The sequence below is a fragment of the Rhinolophus ferrumequinum genome, chromosome 27 (genome assembly GCF_004115265.2).
Source record: "Rhinolophus ferrumequinum isolate MPI-CBG mRhiFer1 chromosome 27, mRhiFer1_v1.p, whole genome shotgun sequence".
NCBI classification, from domain to species: domain Eukaryota; kingdom Metazoa; phylum Chordata; class Mammalia; order Chiroptera; family Rhinolophidae; genus Rhinolophus; species Rhinolophus ferrumequinum.
In genome coordinates this window covers 1380714-1401792 of record NC_046310.1, presented here as the reverse complement: position 1 = coordinate 1401792, position 21079 = coordinate 1380714, and the positions used below count along the sequence as shown (strand labels likewise).

At 45.8% G+C, this 21079-nt stretch overlaps 1 protein-coding gene across 4 annotated transcripts in view; it reads right to left on the bottom strand.

Annotated features, from left to right (window-relative positions):
* The window catches only part of KIF14 (kinesin family member 14), a 45798-nt gene extending 26317 nt beyond the window's left edge, over positions 1-19481 (bottom strand). Inside the window, exons 1-15 of one of the 4 annotated variants that reach the window (XM_033099905.1) lie at positions 19424-19438; positions 19041-19087; positions 15517-16756; positions 13763-14017; positions 12966-13053; positions 9753-9851; positions 8717-8769; positions 7858-7888; positions 7335-7442; positions 6362-6478; positions 5903-6018; positions 4486-4658; positions 3489-3636; positions 3129-3192; positions 1053-1237 (exon numbers count right to left, since the gene is read on the bottom strand). In XM_033099905.1, coding sequence (XP_032955796.1) covers positions 1053-1237; positions 3129-3192; positions 3489-3636; positions 4486-4658; positions 5903-6018; positions 6362-6478; positions 7335-7442; positions 7858-7888; positions 8717-8769; positions 9753-9851; positions 12966-13053; positions 13763-14017; positions 15517-16652 — 2573 coding nt within the window. In that variant the 5' untranslated portion in view covers positions 16653-16756; positions 19041-19087; positions 19424-19438. Of the gene's footprint in view, positions 1-1052; positions 1238-3128; positions 3193-3488; positions 3637-4485; positions 4659-5902; positions 6019-6361; positions 6479-7334; positions 7443-7857; positions 7889-8716; positions 8770-9752; positions 9852-12965; positions 13054-13762; positions 14018-15516; positions 16757-19040 lie in introns of all 4 variants that reach the window. The other 3 variants (XM_033099909.1, XM_033099908.1, XM_033099907.1) reach the window with 3 other exon arrangements.
* Positions 19482-21079: the final 1598 nt, after the last annotated feature.

Below are 21079 nucleotides of genomic sequence, written 5' to 3'. Positions count from 1 at the left end.
CAAACAAAACATTCGAGAAGATTGTTAGTGGAGGAAATGCAAACTGAACCCACAGCGAAGTACCATATCTTGTCCACCCAAGTGGCATAAATGAAAGTCTAACAGTACTAAGTGTTGGCAGGAATGTGGAGTGACAGGTACCGTCAATGCCAATGGGAGTAGAAACTAATAACCATATTGGAAAACAATTCAAAATTACCTACAGTAAAGCTGAACACGCACATATCTTGCAACCTAAAATCTCTGCTCTCAGACATACATTTAAGAGTGCTTCCCAAACTTTAAAAACTATGATGATGGCATAATTAGAAAATCACAGTATTTATGCAGCCCTGGGGGTAAACAGAAAGACTGTCCTAGCTAGAGGTGGCTGTCTGACAGGCCAGGCTGCCCAAGTTCCGAGCAGCTGCCCTGGGGGCTCACAGCTCAGGCTGCCATAAGGGAATCTTCCCATTTGTACCAGCAGACACTACAAAGACACGCACTGCAACATTGTGGGCAAAAAGTTACAAGCCACACACTGCCTATCAACAACGTGACAGATTGTAGCAACATAAGAGATAGATAAACACAATAAAATACTTTCCAGCACTGAAACTGAAAGGGCATCAACATGGATAAACCTTGAAAACACAACGTGGAGCCCAGACAGTTCACATATCTTATTGCCAAACGGTACCTGTAAAAGCGTTCAATTCATAGGACCAAAATTCACCTGGAACGAAAATCTGTAATTTGGCAATCTAACCGAAACTCCTGCCACATGAGATGGGTAGGAGTTTAGTTTCCTGCCTGTGATTATAATTCCAAGAAACCATGCCCTCCACCACCAGATCACACACACCCAAACGAAAACGCGAGCGTTTTTACTTTGTGCCCATGTCATCCCTGCAAAACACAGAGCATAGCTTTTTCCTGGTAAAAGGTGCCTGTGAAGAATTAGACCACAGAATCAGTGTAAAGGCGTGCGCATGTGCAGGAAGTCACATGTCACGGCGATATGCAGCCTACTGAGTGGACAGGTGCCTTTTGCTGTTCCAAGTCGCACGTACCAGTGGTCGTCAGCCACCAGCACCCCAGACAGCTGGATGTCGTGGCGGGAGCCTGGGTGACACTTGCCAACGGTCGTCGTTCCCTCTTTTATCCCGTAGAGCAGCATCTCCGACAGCTGAGGGTCTTCACTGAGATTCACAAGATGTGGCACGTGGTTGTCCGTTTGAAATGTGATGCCTGCTTTCTAGGAGAAGTCAGAAAAAAATGGACCATAACCACAAGCATGGAGTTGTTACATTCACTTAAAATGAACGGTTTACATTAAACATCACAATCGCTCTATGTGAAGTCTCCATAAATGAAGTTTGTCTCCCCGTCAATTCACAGCAGAACGACTGTGGCGGCTCCCCACTGCCTGCCAACAATTCTTCCTGTTTTCAGTCCGTTTACATCTTATGCCAGGTTCACTCTCCTGAAAGGGTATTCTCAAAATGTCAGTTTGCTCGCCAAGCACCTTCAATGACCTCGCACTTCCTCTAGGATAAAACTCAAACTCCGTGGCCTGGATGTTAAGCTCCATAAACTAACCGTAACACACCCCTCCCATTTCACCTCCTATGACCTTCCAATCCACTTGCTCCGATGGAACAGACGCACCACCGTCCTCTGGCACCCCGAACTCCCCCACCTTTACTCTCATACAATTCTTCCTTCCGGAAAGCACGTTCCCTTTTCTCCGCCTACCAAAATCTTACCCTGGCGTCAAAGCCCAACTCAGATCTCATGTCTTCCGTGACGCTGGACTGGCCATTGTATGGACGTTTCCCCGTCTTCTGAATTCTTACACAACTTGCCTACCGATCACTGGAAATACTTCCTGTACTGTCAGCACCTTCGCCCTGACACATCCTCTCCCATCGCCTTTAGAACCTCACTCCATGAAGGACTTTTGATTCCTATAAAAATGCCCAGGTCTCTTTCATCCTGTAAAGAAACAAAACCATACCAGAGGCAAAGCTTGCCCTCCAGCTCACAGCCCTCCCCGACTCCTACAGCCCTCACCTAAGGTTTGCGGAGTCCAGTGAGGCTGTCTCCTCGTCCCTTATCGTGCCCCAGCCACTGCCATCTGGCTGCTTGTCACCTCTGCTATGACCTCGTCACTTCACAGTGCAAACGCACACACTTCAGGAACTTCAGCCTCAGTCTAGACTTTTCCATTCCTCTCAACACCCCACATGGGAAAAAGCAGCTCCCTGTCCTTCTGCTATGACCCCCTTTGTGCCGCTTGGCTGCAGCTCTCCGCCCGCCATTCCCGCGGCCACTGCCTTCCTCCAGCCCTCAGCGTCGCCTGCCTTCACGTCAGCACAGGCCCCTTGATGAGGAAGTCTGCCAGCATCAGTCTCTGCTCCCCAAGCCCGTCTCCCACACGGCTACCAGAAGCTTCTGTTTAAAACACGTCTGTGCACCCAAGTTCAAGTTCCCTACTACACTGTAGTCTGAATCTACATCTCTCTGCAGTCAAACCTGTCAGCAGCATTAATTCACAACTTCCTTCTCTGACACCCAAGCTGCGCTGTGCCTCCATGAACGTGGAATCCCTCTGCTTAGAAACTCCGATTCCGTGAGCCTGAGGTCCTGCTCACAAAATCAGGCTGAGTTGTCCCTTTCTCTGCCCTCAGCAGAGTTCATTATTTCCTCCCTTCTCCTGCTTCTGTACCGGTTACGTACTTTGCATTGCATTCGGGGGAACCATATGAAACTGCCAATTTTCACCTAAAAACTGGAGTCACTGATGGTTCATGCTTCACCAAGTCACCCAATGCTATTTCGTAGACCTCCCTCTGGATCATGCGCGGTCTGAGCGCCAAAACTACGCGTTACTCACCTGGCCTCTCCACGCCGGCACAGCACAAACATTTACGAAATGTTTACTGAACTAGATAGTCGGTTTATATGTTAACTTTCCAATTAGCTTACGGGTTCTTGATCTCAACACTTCTGTATACTAATTCTCTTTACAGCCTTGCTTTGTAGGGTCAGCATACAGTATACAGTAAGCATTTGAGAAATTAAATTTGCATATTTATTGACATGCCTCTGTAACTTTTAAGTCAGTTTAGAAAGTTGAGAGATACCTGTAACTCCTTTATTTCTTGAAGTTTTCTTTTTTCAGCTTGTTCAAATTTTTCTTTCCATGCTCTTTCCAAGACAAACAAAATAACAATTAAAAATATGCAAATATGTATGATTGAGAATTGAGACAATCAATAAAGATTATTAAACCGCTTAGGAATAAATATGACAGTCTGGGCGTGGGCTGCTCTACTACGGGGGAGGATGGAGGGAGAAATGGGCGGAGTCCTCCTAGACCCCTCCTCCCGCCCCGCCCCTGCCTGCCCACACCCCGCCCCTGCCCCGCCCCTGCCCCGCCCCACCTCGGCCTGGTGCGTCCTAGGGCTCCAGGCAGCACAAGTAAGGTACAGGGTGTAGCCCACCTTTGCATTTCCGCCATGTCTCGCTCCTGTTGGTGCAGTTTCATTCTTAAGGATGTTATTTCTTGTCGACAGAGCCGATATCTTTCAGGGTCAATATTCTGACGGCTTCTTTGAGCAGCTTTTAGCTTTTCAATTTCTGCTTTCAATTCTAAATATTTGTTAAAGGATGCCTGATTGGTAACATTTAATATATAACAATTTACACAGTCGGCATAATCCTCCAATATTCTATTTTGCTTGAAGTTTTAAAGATTACTAAGTAAAATGGAATCTTTGCCGAAATCAGTTTTACTGTCCTAAATTATCTACCAATCTCTACCTAACCTTGACCTAAAAAAGTGCTCCCATATTCATGAACTCTCCCCCTCGTACATAGGATGGCCGTCTAATGCACTGTCCAAAGCAGGGCACTTTCCAGAAGGAAAGGGGGCACTGGTAATTACACGGGGACAGACATGGGGCCAGAGGATGGGGTAAAGGGTGGTGGTTCCACAGAAACAAGGAGGGGAGGACATGTCCAGACTCCCTGCGGGGTTCCAGTGTCTCCTAAGCAGGTGAGTGCCAAGAGGTACATCGAGAGCGGCATTTAGCGTGACGCCAGAGCGGTGCTAGAACTCAGATCAAGTAGCGTCTGGACCAAAGAACCAGGCGAGACCTCAAATGGTGACCACAGAGGGAAGGTCCTGCGAGGAGACCTGAGTACTGGACAGGTGCCAGCTGTGTATCTGCGACGCGGGGCACGGCTGCCCTTCCTTTGCTCCTAGTCCCCGGTACCCACTGCCTTCTATGCCCGCTCCCTGGTTGTTTCAATACTCGTTCTCTCTCCCACTGCCCCTCTACCTACCTTCCTCCCTCCCTGCAGGATGACGACCAGAATCTACTACGAATAAGCAGGAAAAATCTTTGATTTTCTTAAGTTGCATATTTTCAGGGCCCAAATTAATATGTGAGATGAAACTGTCGCCAAAGAAATGTAAGCCTCTAGAAAAACCTTCACCTCTGATCAGCTTCGCGTTGACATCTTCGTTGACTTTGGCGGCGTTCACTATCTTCCGGGCCTGCTTAGCGTAGCGCAGCGTGCTCAGCGTCTCCTCCACGCTGCTGGCGGCGGCACTGACCGTAGCAATCATTGCAGTTTTTGAGTTTCCACCCAGGCTTTCTTTTAACAGCCTGCAAGGAAAAGAGCCCTACTGAGGTTCTGCTTCTACAACAACCTAATAACGGTAATTACCTAGGAAGCACAGAACAAACTAATAGGGGCACAATGCAGTATCACACTCTTCACTCCAGCGAGAACTTTTCTGGCATTTGTATTAGGTTGGTGCAAAAGTAACTGCGGTTTAAAAGGTTAAAAATAATTGCAAAAACCGCAGTTACTTTTGCACCAACCTGATAGCTGTTTTTAGATCTCAGGAACACTTCATTCTCTCTTACGCTTTTTACATTGCTTCATGAAGCAATAATCTGTGCAGAGATTTCAAAATACAGTTAACCATCCCTGGTAAGTGTCCTCTGCCCATCCTTGAGGGAAGAGCTGTGTGTTGGCCACCTCTGTATTTCCAGTGCTGCCACAACCTTTTCGAGAAGGTGCTCTCGTTAATGTTGAAAATGGTGAACAGGCTTGTAAACAAAAATGTGTTTTCTACCAAATGCAAAAGACTTTATTCTCTAAAATAGAGAATAAAGCGTATGAGACTAAAAAGCCTATCTTTATAAAAGCCTATCTTTATTAATGAAGAATCACTGTCACTGTCACTATTCTTAAGTTTCAAAGGCATAAAAAAGGGTCAGATTTTCCCTGACAGGTTTTCAGATGCCAATTATATTATAATAGACCATTTCTGAAGATGCACCTGTCAAGTACAGACGCCGCCCTTATCATTAATGCTTATTGGAACTGGATATTAACTCTGTACAGATATGACCCGAATGGAGGGTATCTGAAACACATTCATTAATGAAAACACATCAAACACTTCCATGCTGGCCAGTGTGCTAAGCAAACAAAACTATTCAGTTTCCCTCTGCACACACAGGACTATGCATGGGGACACTAGATGCCCAAATCCCGGGCACTAATAACAGGAAGGACAGTGTTATTTGCTTGTACTGATAGAGACCTACTGCGCATGGAGTCTCATTAATCCCTGAATGATCATTACAATCCTAAAAGACAGGTACTGATATTACCCCGTTTTACAGAGAGGACACAGGCTAGAGGAGAGTGATTCGCCCACAGTCCCAGAGCTTGTGGGATGCAGAGCCGAGATGCAAACCCGGGCAGCTTGGCTGTGGGATTCGTACTGCTAACCACTGCTTCCCTGCCCCACAGTTCTGTAGAGTCCGACCGCTGTTCTTTTCCCCACATATGCACTCCATTTCAGAGAACTCTTTGACCTTCGAAAGATACTTGCCACGTGAGAACCGACTCGCGATAAGGAATGAACACCCTCCTGCGGTTTGCTTGTTCAGACAGCGCGGATATGACCTTCCCCAAAGTCAGCAAGGACCTGTTAATGCTCACGCCTTCCTGCACACAAGGGACAACCAGGTTGTAGTGTTAGCTGGCTGCTCTGCTCCAAACCAATGTCTGTCACAAAAATTCTTCTTCCCTCCATGACTACGGCCCCGATCCCGGCTTCCATACACTACCTACTTCCTCATGATGCAAAATTTGCCAATTTTCTTTGAAAAGCAATCATAACCAAAAAGTATGGCTCGCTCTTTAAACCACCGCAATGCAGTCCACAAACTGCCGATACAGATTTTAGGTGTGTGTGTTGGTTTTTTTTTGGTTAAGTGTATTTCCTTTGTAATCTCCTAAGAACAAAGCCCTAGGGATGAGCCCCGTCGAAGGAAAGCGCCACGTGTACCTTCAGCTGCTCCCCGTGGGTCTGAGCGGAGGCGCTGCGCTCGCTGCCGGCCAGGTCAATGAGGTTTATGCGGCTGGTGATTCTGTGGTCGTGCTCTTCCCCATCCACAAACTCCGTCTGTAGACAATGGTATTAAGATAACACACCATCAGCTCTTCTACGGCTTGACTTCCATACGGGTCTTCTAAAGGGAAAGTTACAAGCTGCTCACTTATTTTTCAAACTATCCCTCTGGAATCTGAGATAATTGATAATACATAAATACTCAAGACTGCACTGAGCAGGGTTTGGATTCTGCCAAAATAAAACAAACAACTTTAAAGGAATGAAAACCTGCGACTACTCCATTACATCACAAAACAACTCTACGCAGACAAGGAGCTTAATGCACGAAGGTTGTCTATCCCAGCACTAAAGCAGCAAAGTGTTTCAAAGCAACATAAATGTCCAACAGTAGAGAAAAACTCGAGGAATCAACATAGTCAATGGAACATTATGTAGCTATAAAAAACAATACTTTGCAAAGAATTTTAATAGCATACAACTGTTGTAGGCTTTGTAAATTTGTTTAAGTATGATTGTAAAAGAACCGAAAGATTATAAACCAAAATGTTTAGAGGGATTTTGCTTAGCAGAATCTATGCAGAATTTTTTAAAAATTTTTTACTTTTTTATATCATTTTCCAAATACTGTACAATCACCATGTATTATTGATAATATCACATCGTATATTGATATCAATGATATCATGATAAATTAATAATCATGTACGACTGATTTTTAAAACAGGGAGAAACATATACCACCATGTACACCAAAATTGATTCAGAGTTATTGTGTATATTTCCTAAAATCCATTAAGTTATCTATTTATATGAATGTACTTTTACGTTTAATTTAAAGAAAAAAATAAGAGAAACTTGAAAATACTGACTGCCTTCCCCAAGAAAAAAATCGACAACAAAAAAATACCTTGGTCTGTGTCATCACCAGGGTGAAAACCGAGTGAGACCGGGAACTTTTATCGTTCATGCCAGTGGCAGCAGTGGCTCTCTGCTTGTTCCCCAACTCCAGCCAGCTCTAAGAGAGAAGAGGGGGTCAGCACTGCGGGCTCTAATTCATGGAAACAATTAGGGCACATCAGGTAACATGTACACATCTATCAGCTCATAAAATGAAATTCATAACAAATGGTTAGCATTCCATGATTTGTATTCCCGTTGCCTACTTTTCCTGTTACTCAATCTGAATCGGGAAATAATACCTTTAAAAGGCTATTTCTACAACTCTAAGATGACATGATGGTCAATTTTTATTTTCAGTTCAGAAGAGTAATTCTTTTGATTAAAGTTTAACCAACAAAATCAGTTCATGATACATTGACAAGATTAACCCTTTATTCACATAAACAGCAATTGAGGAGAAATATTCTTATGAATATTTGATTATGATCTTTCTATCTCATGAAAAGAAGACAAAATACAATCAATCTTACCTGGATATCAGAGTAAGAACTGACAACATTCCTATTTTAGAAAGTAAAAAGACAAAATCAATTTGACTGATGATTACACTTTTGTTCTCATAAAATAATAGTAACCTTTTAATTACGCAGTTACTCTCTGAAGACCACAATGGAATAATTTACAGGTTATTTTTAAAGTAATTCTCACAGAATCTTTCTTTCATTTTCTCCATTCTTAAAGGGTAGGAAATAAAATAAAGCATTAATTTTACCAAAAAGGATGACAGTATTTTTCTTAATATAATGAAGCACCTCAGCATCTTAACACGATGACAGTCATGTCTAAATCATGGAAGCAGCAGATGGACTCTAACCACATGTGTCTGCACAGCTCTATGTGAGGCGTGTGTGGGAGTGGGTAGGTTGGTGTGTTTGAGTCTTGATACACAGCCACACGTGTTACATGGAGCTGAATCCACACTGAATCGCCTTTCCTTTCACTTAGGAGAAGCACTCGGATGGACAACGTACATGAGTCTAAGCACTTTTCAAACTCTTCACACTGAACTCATCTTAGCACCGTCTCCCCTCTTCAGCTTAAATTAATAGATACACAGAGCAGCTTGAGAGGAAAGGCTTAGGCTAACGGGGAAAGCGGGGTGAAAGGGAGAAAATCCAATATTGCACACTCAGGGTAATTAACACTCTATGTCAGGCACGTGACAGGCGCTGGGAGAGATGTAAACAGGTCTGAAACGCAGTGCTTATTCCGACAAGGCGGAGTTGACTGGAGAGCAGTAAGTGTGGAAGTGCGGACGGTTATCCAGCACCGACGGGGACAAGACTCCGTCCCCTGTTTTCTGCCCGAGCTTGCTGAGCAAACACTTACATCGACAGAGCTTCGACGAACGGCCCAGAAACAGGATGCTCCCTCACTCTCAGCTGTAGGAGCAAACGTTAGCAGCATTAAGAGGACGAGACTTCATATAAAGTACATGTTAACTAACTTTTCCCCCTATGTTTCGAGTGTAAAGTAGAAATTTGTCTTAACTGTACCCAGAAATAAATAATAAAGGTTCTCGCAAAACAACCTGTAAGGCATGAGGACACTGCGGCAGCATCACACACAACCTGTCTGCACGTGCTCCACGTGTGCTGGAACATGGAAGCCCCGACGAGCGCTGGACCTTGGGTTCTGTGCCAGCTGCTCTTTATGCTACTGATGTGCTTCCAGACACCTCTCGAACTATGTTCAATAAATTTCAGACACTGAACACTTTTTTCAGTCTTTCATTCTACGTTTTAAACTTTGTGACGGGCAATGTTATATCCTGTTGTGGCAGTCACAGACGACCATGCGAGTCCAGTTTAAGTTTCTGGACGCTGCCCAGCGTAAACTGTGTGAGGGCACAAGGGACCCCTTCAGGCCGTTTCTTGCTCTCCCAGTCCTTTTCCAAATTAAAAATTGTAAATTCTAATAGCAGCTTTTTAAAAAATCTTATGTAGTAGTGAAACTTTCTATTTCAGAGAAAATACTACCTCTAAGCTATCACTGTGCTACACGACCCAGTGAAACACACCCTCTAATAACAACACCACTTTTCTAAGCTTTTCCTGCTCGTTAGCGTCACAGACGTTAAGGGGTTTGGTGTTTGACTCGAGTGGCCCAACCACATCTTCATGTTGAACTTTTACACAATACTTGCTTAACATAAAAAGAGATTAATATAATAACTAATGTAGTTTCCACTAACAACAATGTTCAGCTTATCTACTAAATAACAACGTAGGTCCCAACCATTGGCTGTCCTATAATAACATTTTAGTATCAATTTAAGCCATATATATATCATCTTGAGAACTAATGTAATTATATGCATTTATAAAACAAATTAAAAACAAATAATAAATTGTTTTAATCTTACTGGTTGCTTTCTCTGCCCGTTTTCACCTTTACAAACCAGAAGGTCATGAATTTTTTCATTATAGACTTCAAAGAAGCTCATTTCAAGGTGATAGTGGACCTAACAGGAATAGAAACACAGCATGCAATTTATTTTTAAAGTCCTTGCATTTTCTGCAAATCATATCTCTGATCACAGCCTAGTATCTAGAATATATAAAGAACTCTTACAACTCAACAACAAAAAAACAAAGAACCCAATTTAAAAAATGGGCAAAGGACTTGAATAGACATTTCTCCAAAGAACATGAACAAACTACCAACGAGCACATGGAAAGGTGCTCAGCACCGTGTCAGGAAAGAAATGCAAGACAGAACCACCATGAGAAACCACTTCCCACCCACCAGGATGGCTGGAATCAAAGAAATGGAAAACAATAAATGACAAGGAGGTGGTGGAGAAATTGGAACCCTCCTGCACTGCCAGTGGGAACATGAGCTGGGGCAGCCACTGTGGAAAACGGTCGTCAAAGGTTAAACCCAGAATTACCATGTGACCTGCAACTTTACTCCTATCTACCCAAACGAAATGAAAAGAAGTTCAAATAAAAAATTATCCAAATAAAAACTTGCACGCCCAAGTCCACAGCAGCACTACGGAGTAGCCAGAAGAGGGAGACCGAAATGTCCAAAAGTTGATGACAGAGACAAACCAAATTGGTCCATCCATACAGTGGAATATTATTCAGTCACAGAAAAGGAACAATGGGCTGATCCATGCTAAACACGGGTGAACCTCCAACGCATTATGCTCAGAGAAAGAAGCCAGACACAAAAGGTCACATTCTGCACGTAACCCTGTTATGTGAAATGTCCAGAAAAGGTAAGTCCAGGGAGACAGGGAGCAGATCAGTGGGGCAGGAGTTGGCGGACGGGAGGGGTTGTAACTGCCTAAGGGGCACAGGGTCTCCTTTGAGGGTGATGAAAATTTGGGGAACCAGATAGAGGTGGTGGTTGCACATTATGAATGTACCAAATGCCACTGAATTTTACACTTTAAAATGGTTAGTTTTATGTTACATAAATTTTCTCTCAAGAAAAACAATTTTAACGACAAAAGTCCTTGCATTTCTTCTTATGAACTTCTAGGAAAGGTTCCATTCAATCCAGTCAATACCAACCTCCTACGGGTGCGGCTCTGGACTATGTTAGAAGGACACAAAGAAGTACAAGATAAGGGTCTTGGCCATGAGGTTCCAGCTCAGAGAAATATACCACACCCTCCAGCACATACGCCAGAGCGATAGAAAACAAAGAACCAAATGAGGGAGCATGACTATAAGTAAAATGACCAATCAGAGGGGAGAGAAAGGCTGCAGGAGAAAATAGGACGCGAGGTACGATAGATGGAGTGGACGAGACCCTGTGTGTTGACATTCGATCTGGTAAGTTGGGCTCTTAAGTCAGTAATGCTGCCTGGCCACCATCATCACCATCACCACCATCATGAGCACCATCACCATCACCATCATCACCACCACCACCATCACCACCATCACCACCACCACCACCACCACCACCACCATCACCACCATCACCATCATCACCACCACCACCATCACCACCATCACCACCACCACCATCACCACCACCACCATCACCACCATCACCACCATCACCACCACCACCATCACCACCATCACCATCATCACCACCACCACCATCACCACCATCACCATCATCACCACCACCACCATCACCACCATCACCACCACCACCACAACCACCATCACCACCACCACCATCACCATCATCACCACCACCACCATCACCACCACCACCATCACCACCACCACCATCACCACCATCATGACCACCATCACCATCATCACCACCACCATCACCACCATCATGAGCACCACCACCATCACCATCATCACCACCATCACCACCATCACCACCACCACCATCATCATGATCACCACCACCACCACCACCAGGTGATAGGTCTACAGTGGGAGACAGGGCTCGTGTACTCAGCTTGCTTTTCCTCTCGTGTTCTCAGTGAAGTCCATCAACATTACTCTGGTTCTCCAGCAAGGAACATTGGCTCCTCTGTCCCTCATCTTCCACTTCTAATCATCACTAAGTCTTAGCAGTTCTACTTACTAAGATGTCCCAAATGTGTGCTCCTTGTTCATCCCGACTGCCACCCACTTAGTCTAGCTCCTGACATGCCCCCCTTATACAGCTTGTGGTCCCACAGCTGGGCTCTTTGCTTCCAGTTCTGCTTCCCTCAACCCATTCTCCACACTGCAGCCAGACCTACCTTTTTTTTTTTTAAAAAAAAAAAGAGCAAATATGACCCCACTATTTCCCTACTTGCAATCCTCCTGCAGCCTTCTACATTCCTGGAAGCGAGTTTCGTAACGTCCTTCACAGGCTGAGTTCTGCCTGCCCCTCTCGTTTCATGTCTGTCACCCTGCACTCTCACATCCCATGCTTAAAGCCAAGTGAACAGCTTGGAGATTCCCAAAGGCTCCCTGGCTCTCTGCACGTGCTGCTCCCTCTGCCAGGAATGTCCGCCCTCTTCCCCAAGCCAGTAACTGTTACGTTTCCTTCAGAAGTCAGCTCCGCTGTCCCTTGCAGCCTTACACATTCCCACAGCACGCTCTTCTTGCTCTGCCATAGTATTTACGTTATTTAGCGTTTAATGGATTGTACTTGGCTGTTTCTGCCCGTCTCTCCATTACAGTCTCTTAACCCCAGGGGCTGGGTCTTTAATCCCCTACTCGCAAATCAAGCCAATATTCTCCAGCTTCACTACTCTCTTCTGCTTGCCGTTGTTCTAAAGTTTATGTCTGTGAACTAGTGGAGTCTGTGCGCTGGCCTGACAGCAGAGACACGCACAGCAGTGCACAGCTCCCACGCTGTCTCACACACACACACAGACACACACACACAGACACACACACACACACACACACACAGAGTAACGAGGCAGAAAAAGCTGGAAGACAGAGATGTTCCCTCCATCACGTCCACCAGGAGGAGCTGATTCTGGATTTAGAACCCGGCCCTCTCTCTCCACACCACTGCTCCAAAGGAGCGTGACCAAGATCTCAGAACCACACCCTTCGCTCAGTAGTTCTGTAGTGGCCCCAATTCTGATTTGAAGCTGATGTGACTATTTTCTAGCCTAATACAAAGGCCTGCAGATAGCATGAGAACATACCTCTTGGGTTTGGTTTTTGGCTACTTGAGCAAAAAGATCTTCACAAAATCTCGGAATTATTCCCGGTTCTTCACCAAATCCCATCATCCTGGAAAATACATTATGAATAGGGGGAAATAAAACTAATTAGGTTTTCTAAAGTTCTTTTTGGGGCATGGGTTGGGGAGGCAGTGGGGAGCCAGGTCATCCAACTGCGTCCCTAGTGTCTGAGAACTTGGGCTCTGGAGCCGAATCTGCCTGCTTTCAGTGCCGGTTTCCCCCCCGATTGGCTCTGTGAACTTGGACAAGATAGCTCACGTCAGCAAACCTCCACTTCCTCTTCTGTAAAATGGGAATAAATAAGAACTCTCTAATTCAGAGGGTTGATGGGAGAAGGCATAAGCAGAGCCTTTAGCATAGCACCTGGAATACCGTAAAAACTCAGTAAATGTTGCTACTGTTGAAATTCTGAGTACTTCCTTCCGGGGCAGGTATGATTTCCTGCCGTTCGCTACGTGGCTTACTTTTAATTCTCACAATATTTACAAAATCACCTCTCTGGGCTTTGGTTTACACAAGAAGTATAATTTACAGCAAAATGGGGCCAATGATACTTACAAGGTAAACATCATCTCATGCCAAAACTGAAGCCCAGTGGTTAAGCAACTTGACCAAGTTTGCGGAATGAGGAGGTAAATAAAACGGGTGAGATTTGAGCCCAGAGCTGCGTGTTTTCAAAACTATATTCTGTCAAACCACGCTGCTGCGCACAAAAGATGTAAACCTTTCTGGAGAGCGGTATCTGCAATCACACTTACGTGTAGGATTTTCCAGAGCCGGTCTGGCCGTAAGCAAACAGACAGGTGTTGTAGCCGTCGAAGGCTCGTGCCAGGAGCGGTGCCGCCAGGGTCTCGTAGACCCGGGTCTGGCTGGCGTGGTAGGGATGACACTCATCAAACGACCAGAACAAAACATCATAAACGAAACTGTAAACATGTTTCATGTCAGGATGTCTCACTACTATTTCTTCCCCATCCATGAAGACCACCTGGGATGTGTTCTCCACCTTCTCTCTTTAAAAAGAAGCACAAAGAAAAATACCAAGTTACTGTCATTATTTTATGTATTGTTCACATAGAATACAAAACTATTAAATATAACATTTCACGGCAAAGATAGTTGTTCTCTAGATTTGTGGAAAATGCAGACTGTCAAATATAATTAGAGTGGGTTTCCAAAATATATTTCCTGCAGCTCCAGACTTCCTGTCCAGAAAACCAGCGTGACTTTTACAGGGTTTGCTGCCTTCTTCCTTTTTCCCTTGAGTTCTCCCCTTTCCCTCCCACCTGCTGTAACCCACCGATATTCTTCAGTTCACATCTGGAAACTTGCTTACAATACAGCATAAAGAAATTTTGGAGGTACAAGTCTATATAAAGCTGGCATGATACACACATATAATTCCAACAGCCAGTTAAATGTGTGAGTCCAGTCTCTTTGGCTCCCAGTTATTGCTCATTAACCTGCAGGCCTCCCCCCTTTAGATTTTCTCCCTTAGAGTCTGGATCTTCGTGTCCACCCTTCTTCCAGCTCAGACCTCAGTGGATATGTCTCACGCCCTCTAGATCTGCAGAAAAACATGATCAGCCCTTGTCTGGCCCCAGATATCGCTTTTTGCCCCAACTCCACTTTAGATCAGAATTTAGCCTGGAAAGCACCTGCCGCATCAATCTGACAAGTGCCCTCCACACCTGCCCCGCTGACGGGGTATGTCTGCTGAGTCTGGGATCGGGCACTTGGCCCCTTGCTAAGTTCTTCACCTGTCGTGGGTTTGGTTCCTACGGCCTGTTCTTCCGGCTGCCTCTCCTCCTGGCACGGCTCCTGAGGCTTTTGTTAGGTTTCCCCACTCTCTCCAATCAACACACCCTCATTCTCCCTGTATCACTACCCCACACTTTCCCTAACTGGCTTTATTTCACTGTGACGTTTTTCCCAGTTGTCCCTTAACATAGGTAAAAATAATCACATGCCACGGGCAGTTTCTCAGGTCCACCGTTTTCAACCCTGCCCATAAATCGTGCCTGTCCCACCCACGGTCACTGTGGAGAGAGAGATTTTGACCTTCAAAACCAAATCTGATAAATTACTGCCTTTATAAGCACTATTTATCGGAGATGATGGTGACGAGGGTCACCACTCTGGAAAGGGTTTGGGAGGCCCTCCTGGGGAATAAGCGACTGACTAGGGCTCTGTTTAAGAGGAGGTAGGCGATCCCGCCATGTATCGCAGACCTGAAATCACACTGCAGGAGAAACTTAAGTCGGACAGACTTTTTAAAAGCTGTGTCTCTAGAGAAATTTACATCTGCAAAATATGGTGATTTCAATTATTTAATTTTACAGGCACTCGTCAAAAGAAATCAACGCACTACAACTAAACCTAAAAGTTCTCCCTATAAAAATCGCACCGACAAGTGTGAAGACGTGTGAATACACTGCCTCTCCAAGGCAGAGATGACTTAGGCGTGTTGCGTGTCAGCGGTTCGCCCCAGAGGGTAAGAGGTGGGACGTACCTTTTGCTGAAAGGTCTCACGCGGACGGCCACTGTCACCTGACTGTTCTCTACTCTGTCGGGGTCTCTCTCTGTGGAGGCAGCTTCTTCCTCGGGAGGGAGGGTAAGTTGTTGTGAGCGTTCCCTTTGCGTTGTGAGAAGAGAACTGCCGGGCCTTTGTTTAACTTGAAAGCTGGGCACCCTGTTTTTCAGTATGGACGTCGCTGGGCTTGAAAGCTGAGGCACACGCCTTGGGGTCAATTTGTGCCCCACAATACATTTCGTAGGTGTTCTTTTTTCTAAGCTTCCAAATGTATTTGAGTTTTTCGCACTATCCTTCCCAGTACTTCGATGATGTACGTTTCCTGTTCCCGACACTTGGACACCCAGCGTGCCCGGAGTGGGTTTCGCTGCAAGGCGTCCTGACCTAACCACGGCGGTCCGACTCTGGGGACCAACGGGCGCTCTCTGACTGAAGGACTTAAGTGCCACGTTCTCACCTGCCCCACTGAGAGCAGCAAACGTTTCTTTGTATTTTTCATCAGCCCTCATTTCAATGTCTTTCGGGTCTTCATCTAAGGGTACACACGATGCAACAAAAGAGTTTTTATCCTTATTTACAATTTTTACATTTGTACTGGTTTCCTGTGAGGCACAATTACTTTCTGCTGCACCTCCTACATTCTGTGCTATTTTCCACTTGTCCACAGAATCTGTCCCAGCTGTTTTCCACTTGTTCACAGAATCTGTCCCAGCTGTTTTCCACTTGTCCACAGAATCTGTTCTAGTACGACGCTGTAATGTAAGACGTGTTTCTCTCATTTTTTCAGTTGAGTCTCCCAACTCACTACCAAGCCACGATGATTCTTTGTTCCTTGTAACTCTTCTCTGAAGGGTCCATGTACCTACAGGGTGAGGGGAAGCTGGCGTAGCTCCTGGTGTTTTACAGGCAGAAATAACGTAAGTGCTATTTATGTCTCTGACTTGACCTGCGGAGCTCAGCAGGGGAGCATCATTTTCACATTCCGACATCTCCAACTTCAGTTTCAGCTTCAGGCTGCTCCGGTGGCTGAGGGCGTCCAGTGACGAACTCTTTGGGGAAGAAGGAACCCCAAGCCCATCACTGTTATTTCTACTGTGTGCAGTGTGTACTGACATTGTGGCAACACGTTCCTTTTACAAAGGATGTGGTTGAAGAACCTAAGCTCTTCTTTGGATGTTCATTTGACTTCCAGCCTATCAGTTTCCAAAAATATCTGCAACTACAAAAAAAAAAAAAAATTAGATTGCACAGACTACAAACAGGCTTTAAGAATATGAGAAGCTTCCAGTGGGAAAGCAGGTGCCCAGAGGAATACAGTACAATAAACTATGATCGCCAGCTCAGATACTGTTCCCAAGTAGCTTCGGACAAATCACTGCCTCCAAGAGCTTACAATCATCAGTCAACAAATATTGACTGAGTCCCCATTATGTAACTGCTATGGATTGCAAAGTCAAGACCCCTGTTCTTATTTCCTTCATCTAGAAGGAATACACAGACAACCCTTATAGCAGGTCAAATGTGCCAAGTGACTTAAAAGATGTGAAAAGTACAGGTCAGCAAAGGTTTTGTTTAAAGTACCCCCAGCTCGGGGAGTAGGGAGGGAGACTGAAGGAAACCCTAGCACCTAAGTCAAAGATTGGAGCAAAGCATTTTTATAATGTAGGTGGAGTGTGTGTTAAATACAGCACTGTCTTATGGGATACCAACAGAAGTATTTCCAGCCACAGAGACTGAATCTGTCAAAATCCTAACAAGCATACATCAGTAAATATGGAAAACAAAACAGTGGTCTACAGAGTGCAAATAATCAATATGCATGCCAACTTTCAAGAAAGGAAATGCCCAGGAACATGGCTTCAACTTCCCACACAAGTAAAGTGATGCTGGAGGTGATGCCACACAGGCGTCTGCTTTCTATGGACCAAGAAATGCCGGATGTTCCAGCTGGTTCAGAAAAGGAAGAGGCACTTGAGATCTGACTGCCAACCATCACTGGATGCTGGCGTGTGCCCAAGGATTTCAGGTGAGTCTGTTTTATGGACTGCAGTAAAAGCCTTTGACTGTGTGAATCATGAAAATGCTGCGGGCTGCTCTGAAAGAGAGGGGGGTGCCTGAGCACTTCATCGATACGACACGTAACCTGTACTGTGGACAGGAAGCCACTGTCAGGACAGAACATGGAGAGACAGCATGGTCTCCTACAGGCAAAGGTGCCAGACAAGGGAACTTTTTTTTTCATATGAGATAGGCACTGCATTGCTTCTTTTTTTTTTTTTTAACTTAGTTTCAGGTGCACAAAACAATGTAATAGTTAGACATTTATCATTTATATCCCTCACACAGTGACAAACCCCCACCCCCCGTGGGTGCGTTTTTAAATCCCTATTTGTTCAATCTATACATAGAACACAGCATACAAAAAACTGGGCTAGACTCAGAGGAAGGAGGAGTAAAACTTGGTGGAAGAAGTAGCAGTAACTTACGATGCAGATGACACCATCTTACTGGAGAAAGTAGAAATGATGTGAAATGACTTCTGATGAAAGTGAAAGAAGAAAGTGCCAAACAGGACTGCATTTGAACATCAAGAAGACAAAAATCAGGGCTACAGACGAAATACACAACTTTAACACAATGAAGACATCGAAACTGGTTAAAAATTTGCTTGCCTTGGCTGAGTTATCAGTTCAAATGGAGACTGCAGCCAAGAAGTCAAGAGAAGGCTGAGACTTGGAAGGCAAGTGATGGAAGAACTAGGAAAAGTCACCAAGAGCAGAGATGTGTCATTAGGGACCAAGGCTGAGACCATCACACCCTCGTGTTCCCACTTAGTACGTATGGACGCGAAGGTTGGACCGGGAAGAAGGCAGATGGGAAAGAAATTGGTTCATTTGCACTATGGTGTTGGGAGGAGCTCTGTGGAGACCCTGGATCACATCACACCAGTGGAAGCAGACCCCAATCTTTGGGAGTAATAAACCTTTATTTTTTTTTCAAAGTTTTCCTGGTGGTTATTGCTGAAGGGCTTCTTGCAATCAAAATAAGAACCACGAGGGCTGGTCCAGCCACAACACTGGTTAGTAGCAGGCTGAGACCAATACAAAAACAACAGGTGTGTATCTAAACATATGTCAACAGTATCTATCCAGCATTAAAGCTTCCACGAAAGAGAACAGCAGTGACAGCTGCCCGCCTGGCTTCTAGCCAGCTGTGCATCAAACTGGCCAAGTTGATGTCAACAGTCTTTAAATCTGCATGCCTGTTCCTCACTTGTAAAACGACCCTTGCGCAAACTATTCCATGGAGTACCGTTATGCAGAAACAAAACAACAGAAGTGAATTTACGTGTACGTCTTTTAAAGTGCTAAATAAAGACCAATCCTGGATATAAGCATCTTCCGGTCAACCTTTTAACTAAAAGTGCAGACTCTTCCTACCAGGGAGATAAACGTAAAGGCAAGACATTCCACGGCAACGAAACACTCTCTGATGCTACTCACACGAACAGATGCGGCTTCCGGAGCGTTTGGGATGTTTCTCCATCAGACTGGAATGAATACGAGGGAAACAAGTCACCGCCCTGCCCCAGCTTCCCCGCGATACTGCTCTCGGCGGGTCCCTGCCGGAGCGGGACAGACAGTGGACCTCCTCCAGCCACGGGCCGGCGCGCCTCGGGGCCTGCGGTCCGGCCGCCAGGTGCCCACGGAGCCGCTGCCGGCGCCCCTCCTTTCTCCGGGACCCCTTGGCCGCGACGCGGACTCCGGAGCTCGTGGAGGCCCAGAGCTGAGACCACCGCCCGCACGCCCCGCACAGCACCGACACCTCGGCCGGCCGCAGGACCCGCACCGCGGACACCCCCTGAGACCCGGCCCACACCACTCACCGCCGGCTCCCCGGCTGCCCACAATTTGAATGGGCGCCCCGCCTTCTGATTGGCTGTTGGCCGTCGCGTCCGGCGCCGCCTTCTGATTGGCTGTTGGCCGGCGCCGCCTTCTGATTGGCTGTGGGTCGGCGTGTCGGGCGCCATACTTTCGCTTCCTTTCGCCCCCGCAAGCGCCGCTGGGTGGGTCGCGGAGAATCTAAGGCTTAGACCCCACCGGCCCTGGGCGGGGTTCTGGGCGGTCGGTGGGAACCTTCTCACGTGGGTTGCAAATGAGAAGAGGGACGATGACGCGCCTGTCCACCCTCAGTGGAGAAGAAGCGTAGTCTGTCCGCCTTCGCATTGTAAAAATGGCTGTTTGCCCCCAAGTCAATCAGATGTAGTACTTTTCTAGTATTTCCGGTGTGAAGCGTGGAGATAGGAAGTGGACAGATGTCTTCCTTGGATTTTTTTCACTTAATGCTGAAAATCCCGAACTGGAAAGACTCTCAGTGCCCAACCATGAGAGAATGCTTTACAATGAGGGGGGGAATGAATTCTATTACAACGGTGAAGTGCCCTTTAAAGTTATAATTATGCATTAAATAGGACCAGATGGCCTAGAGACTAAACCATAATGTGCGCCCCCAAAATTGTGAGCCCAAGACGGAGCAGGACCTCCTGCCTCCTCCTCGTGTCGCCACGCCCTGGCCCAGGAATGTCGCAGACCTTCATAGAACACAGGCCGCAGTTCCCACTTCTTAGCTTTGTCTGTCTGAAGCTCCCAATTTAATTCCAACCACAGGAATAATACTCCACAGAAACCAGGGCCACCCGTGACAGGGCCTCCAGGTTACACAAGAGGGATTGTGAGCTTTTATTTGTTACACTGAGATGGCGCTTCTCTCTTCAAAGCCTGTCCACAGCCGACCAGCAGGGAAAGCCACTTCACCTCTGATGCCTCGGGTTCTTCCTCAGGATACTCCTGCGGATGATAACGTCGCCTACCCTGCAGAGTTGTAACGATGACAAAATTAGATAATGTATGCAAAGTGCTTAGCATAGAGCCTGGCATGGGATTAAGGCTCAAACGTAAGCTACTAAATCGCATGGACTCAGAGAACTCTGCAAAACACTGACAAGCACTATTCAAGGCTAGTGCTGAGGAAGTAGGGTCTTGCATTTTATGGGCTCTCTGTTATCGTGATAATGACACATTTTATGAAGGATGGGGATTATGATTTAATCCCTAGAAATAAACGCAAAATGAAATAGGGAGTCTTTTTGCAATGGACTTACCACACTCTATTAAAAATCAAGAGAGAGCAATGAAAAACTTAGGGGGAGCAGCACACGCATCTCCACTTTGCTCCAATTTGATTTTTTTTTTTAAACTTCAGATCATGTGCATTTTTGAAAAAGAGCAAGAAAAAGGAATCTAGAAAATGCACGTTCAGCCAGCAGAAGGTTTGTAGTGTACGCAGCCTTCTTCTCCTGGGGTGACTCAGAGCCTCCTCAAAGGCAAGACGGCACGAACCAGGCCGACAACACATGAACTCTTAACTTGAGCAAAACCTATCCCGAATAATGCAGTTCTTCTGGAAATAAAAGCCAGTATTTTTTTTAAAATCCACCAGAGGGCGACAACCTGAAAGAAAACAGGCAGAGTTCCGACCTGAA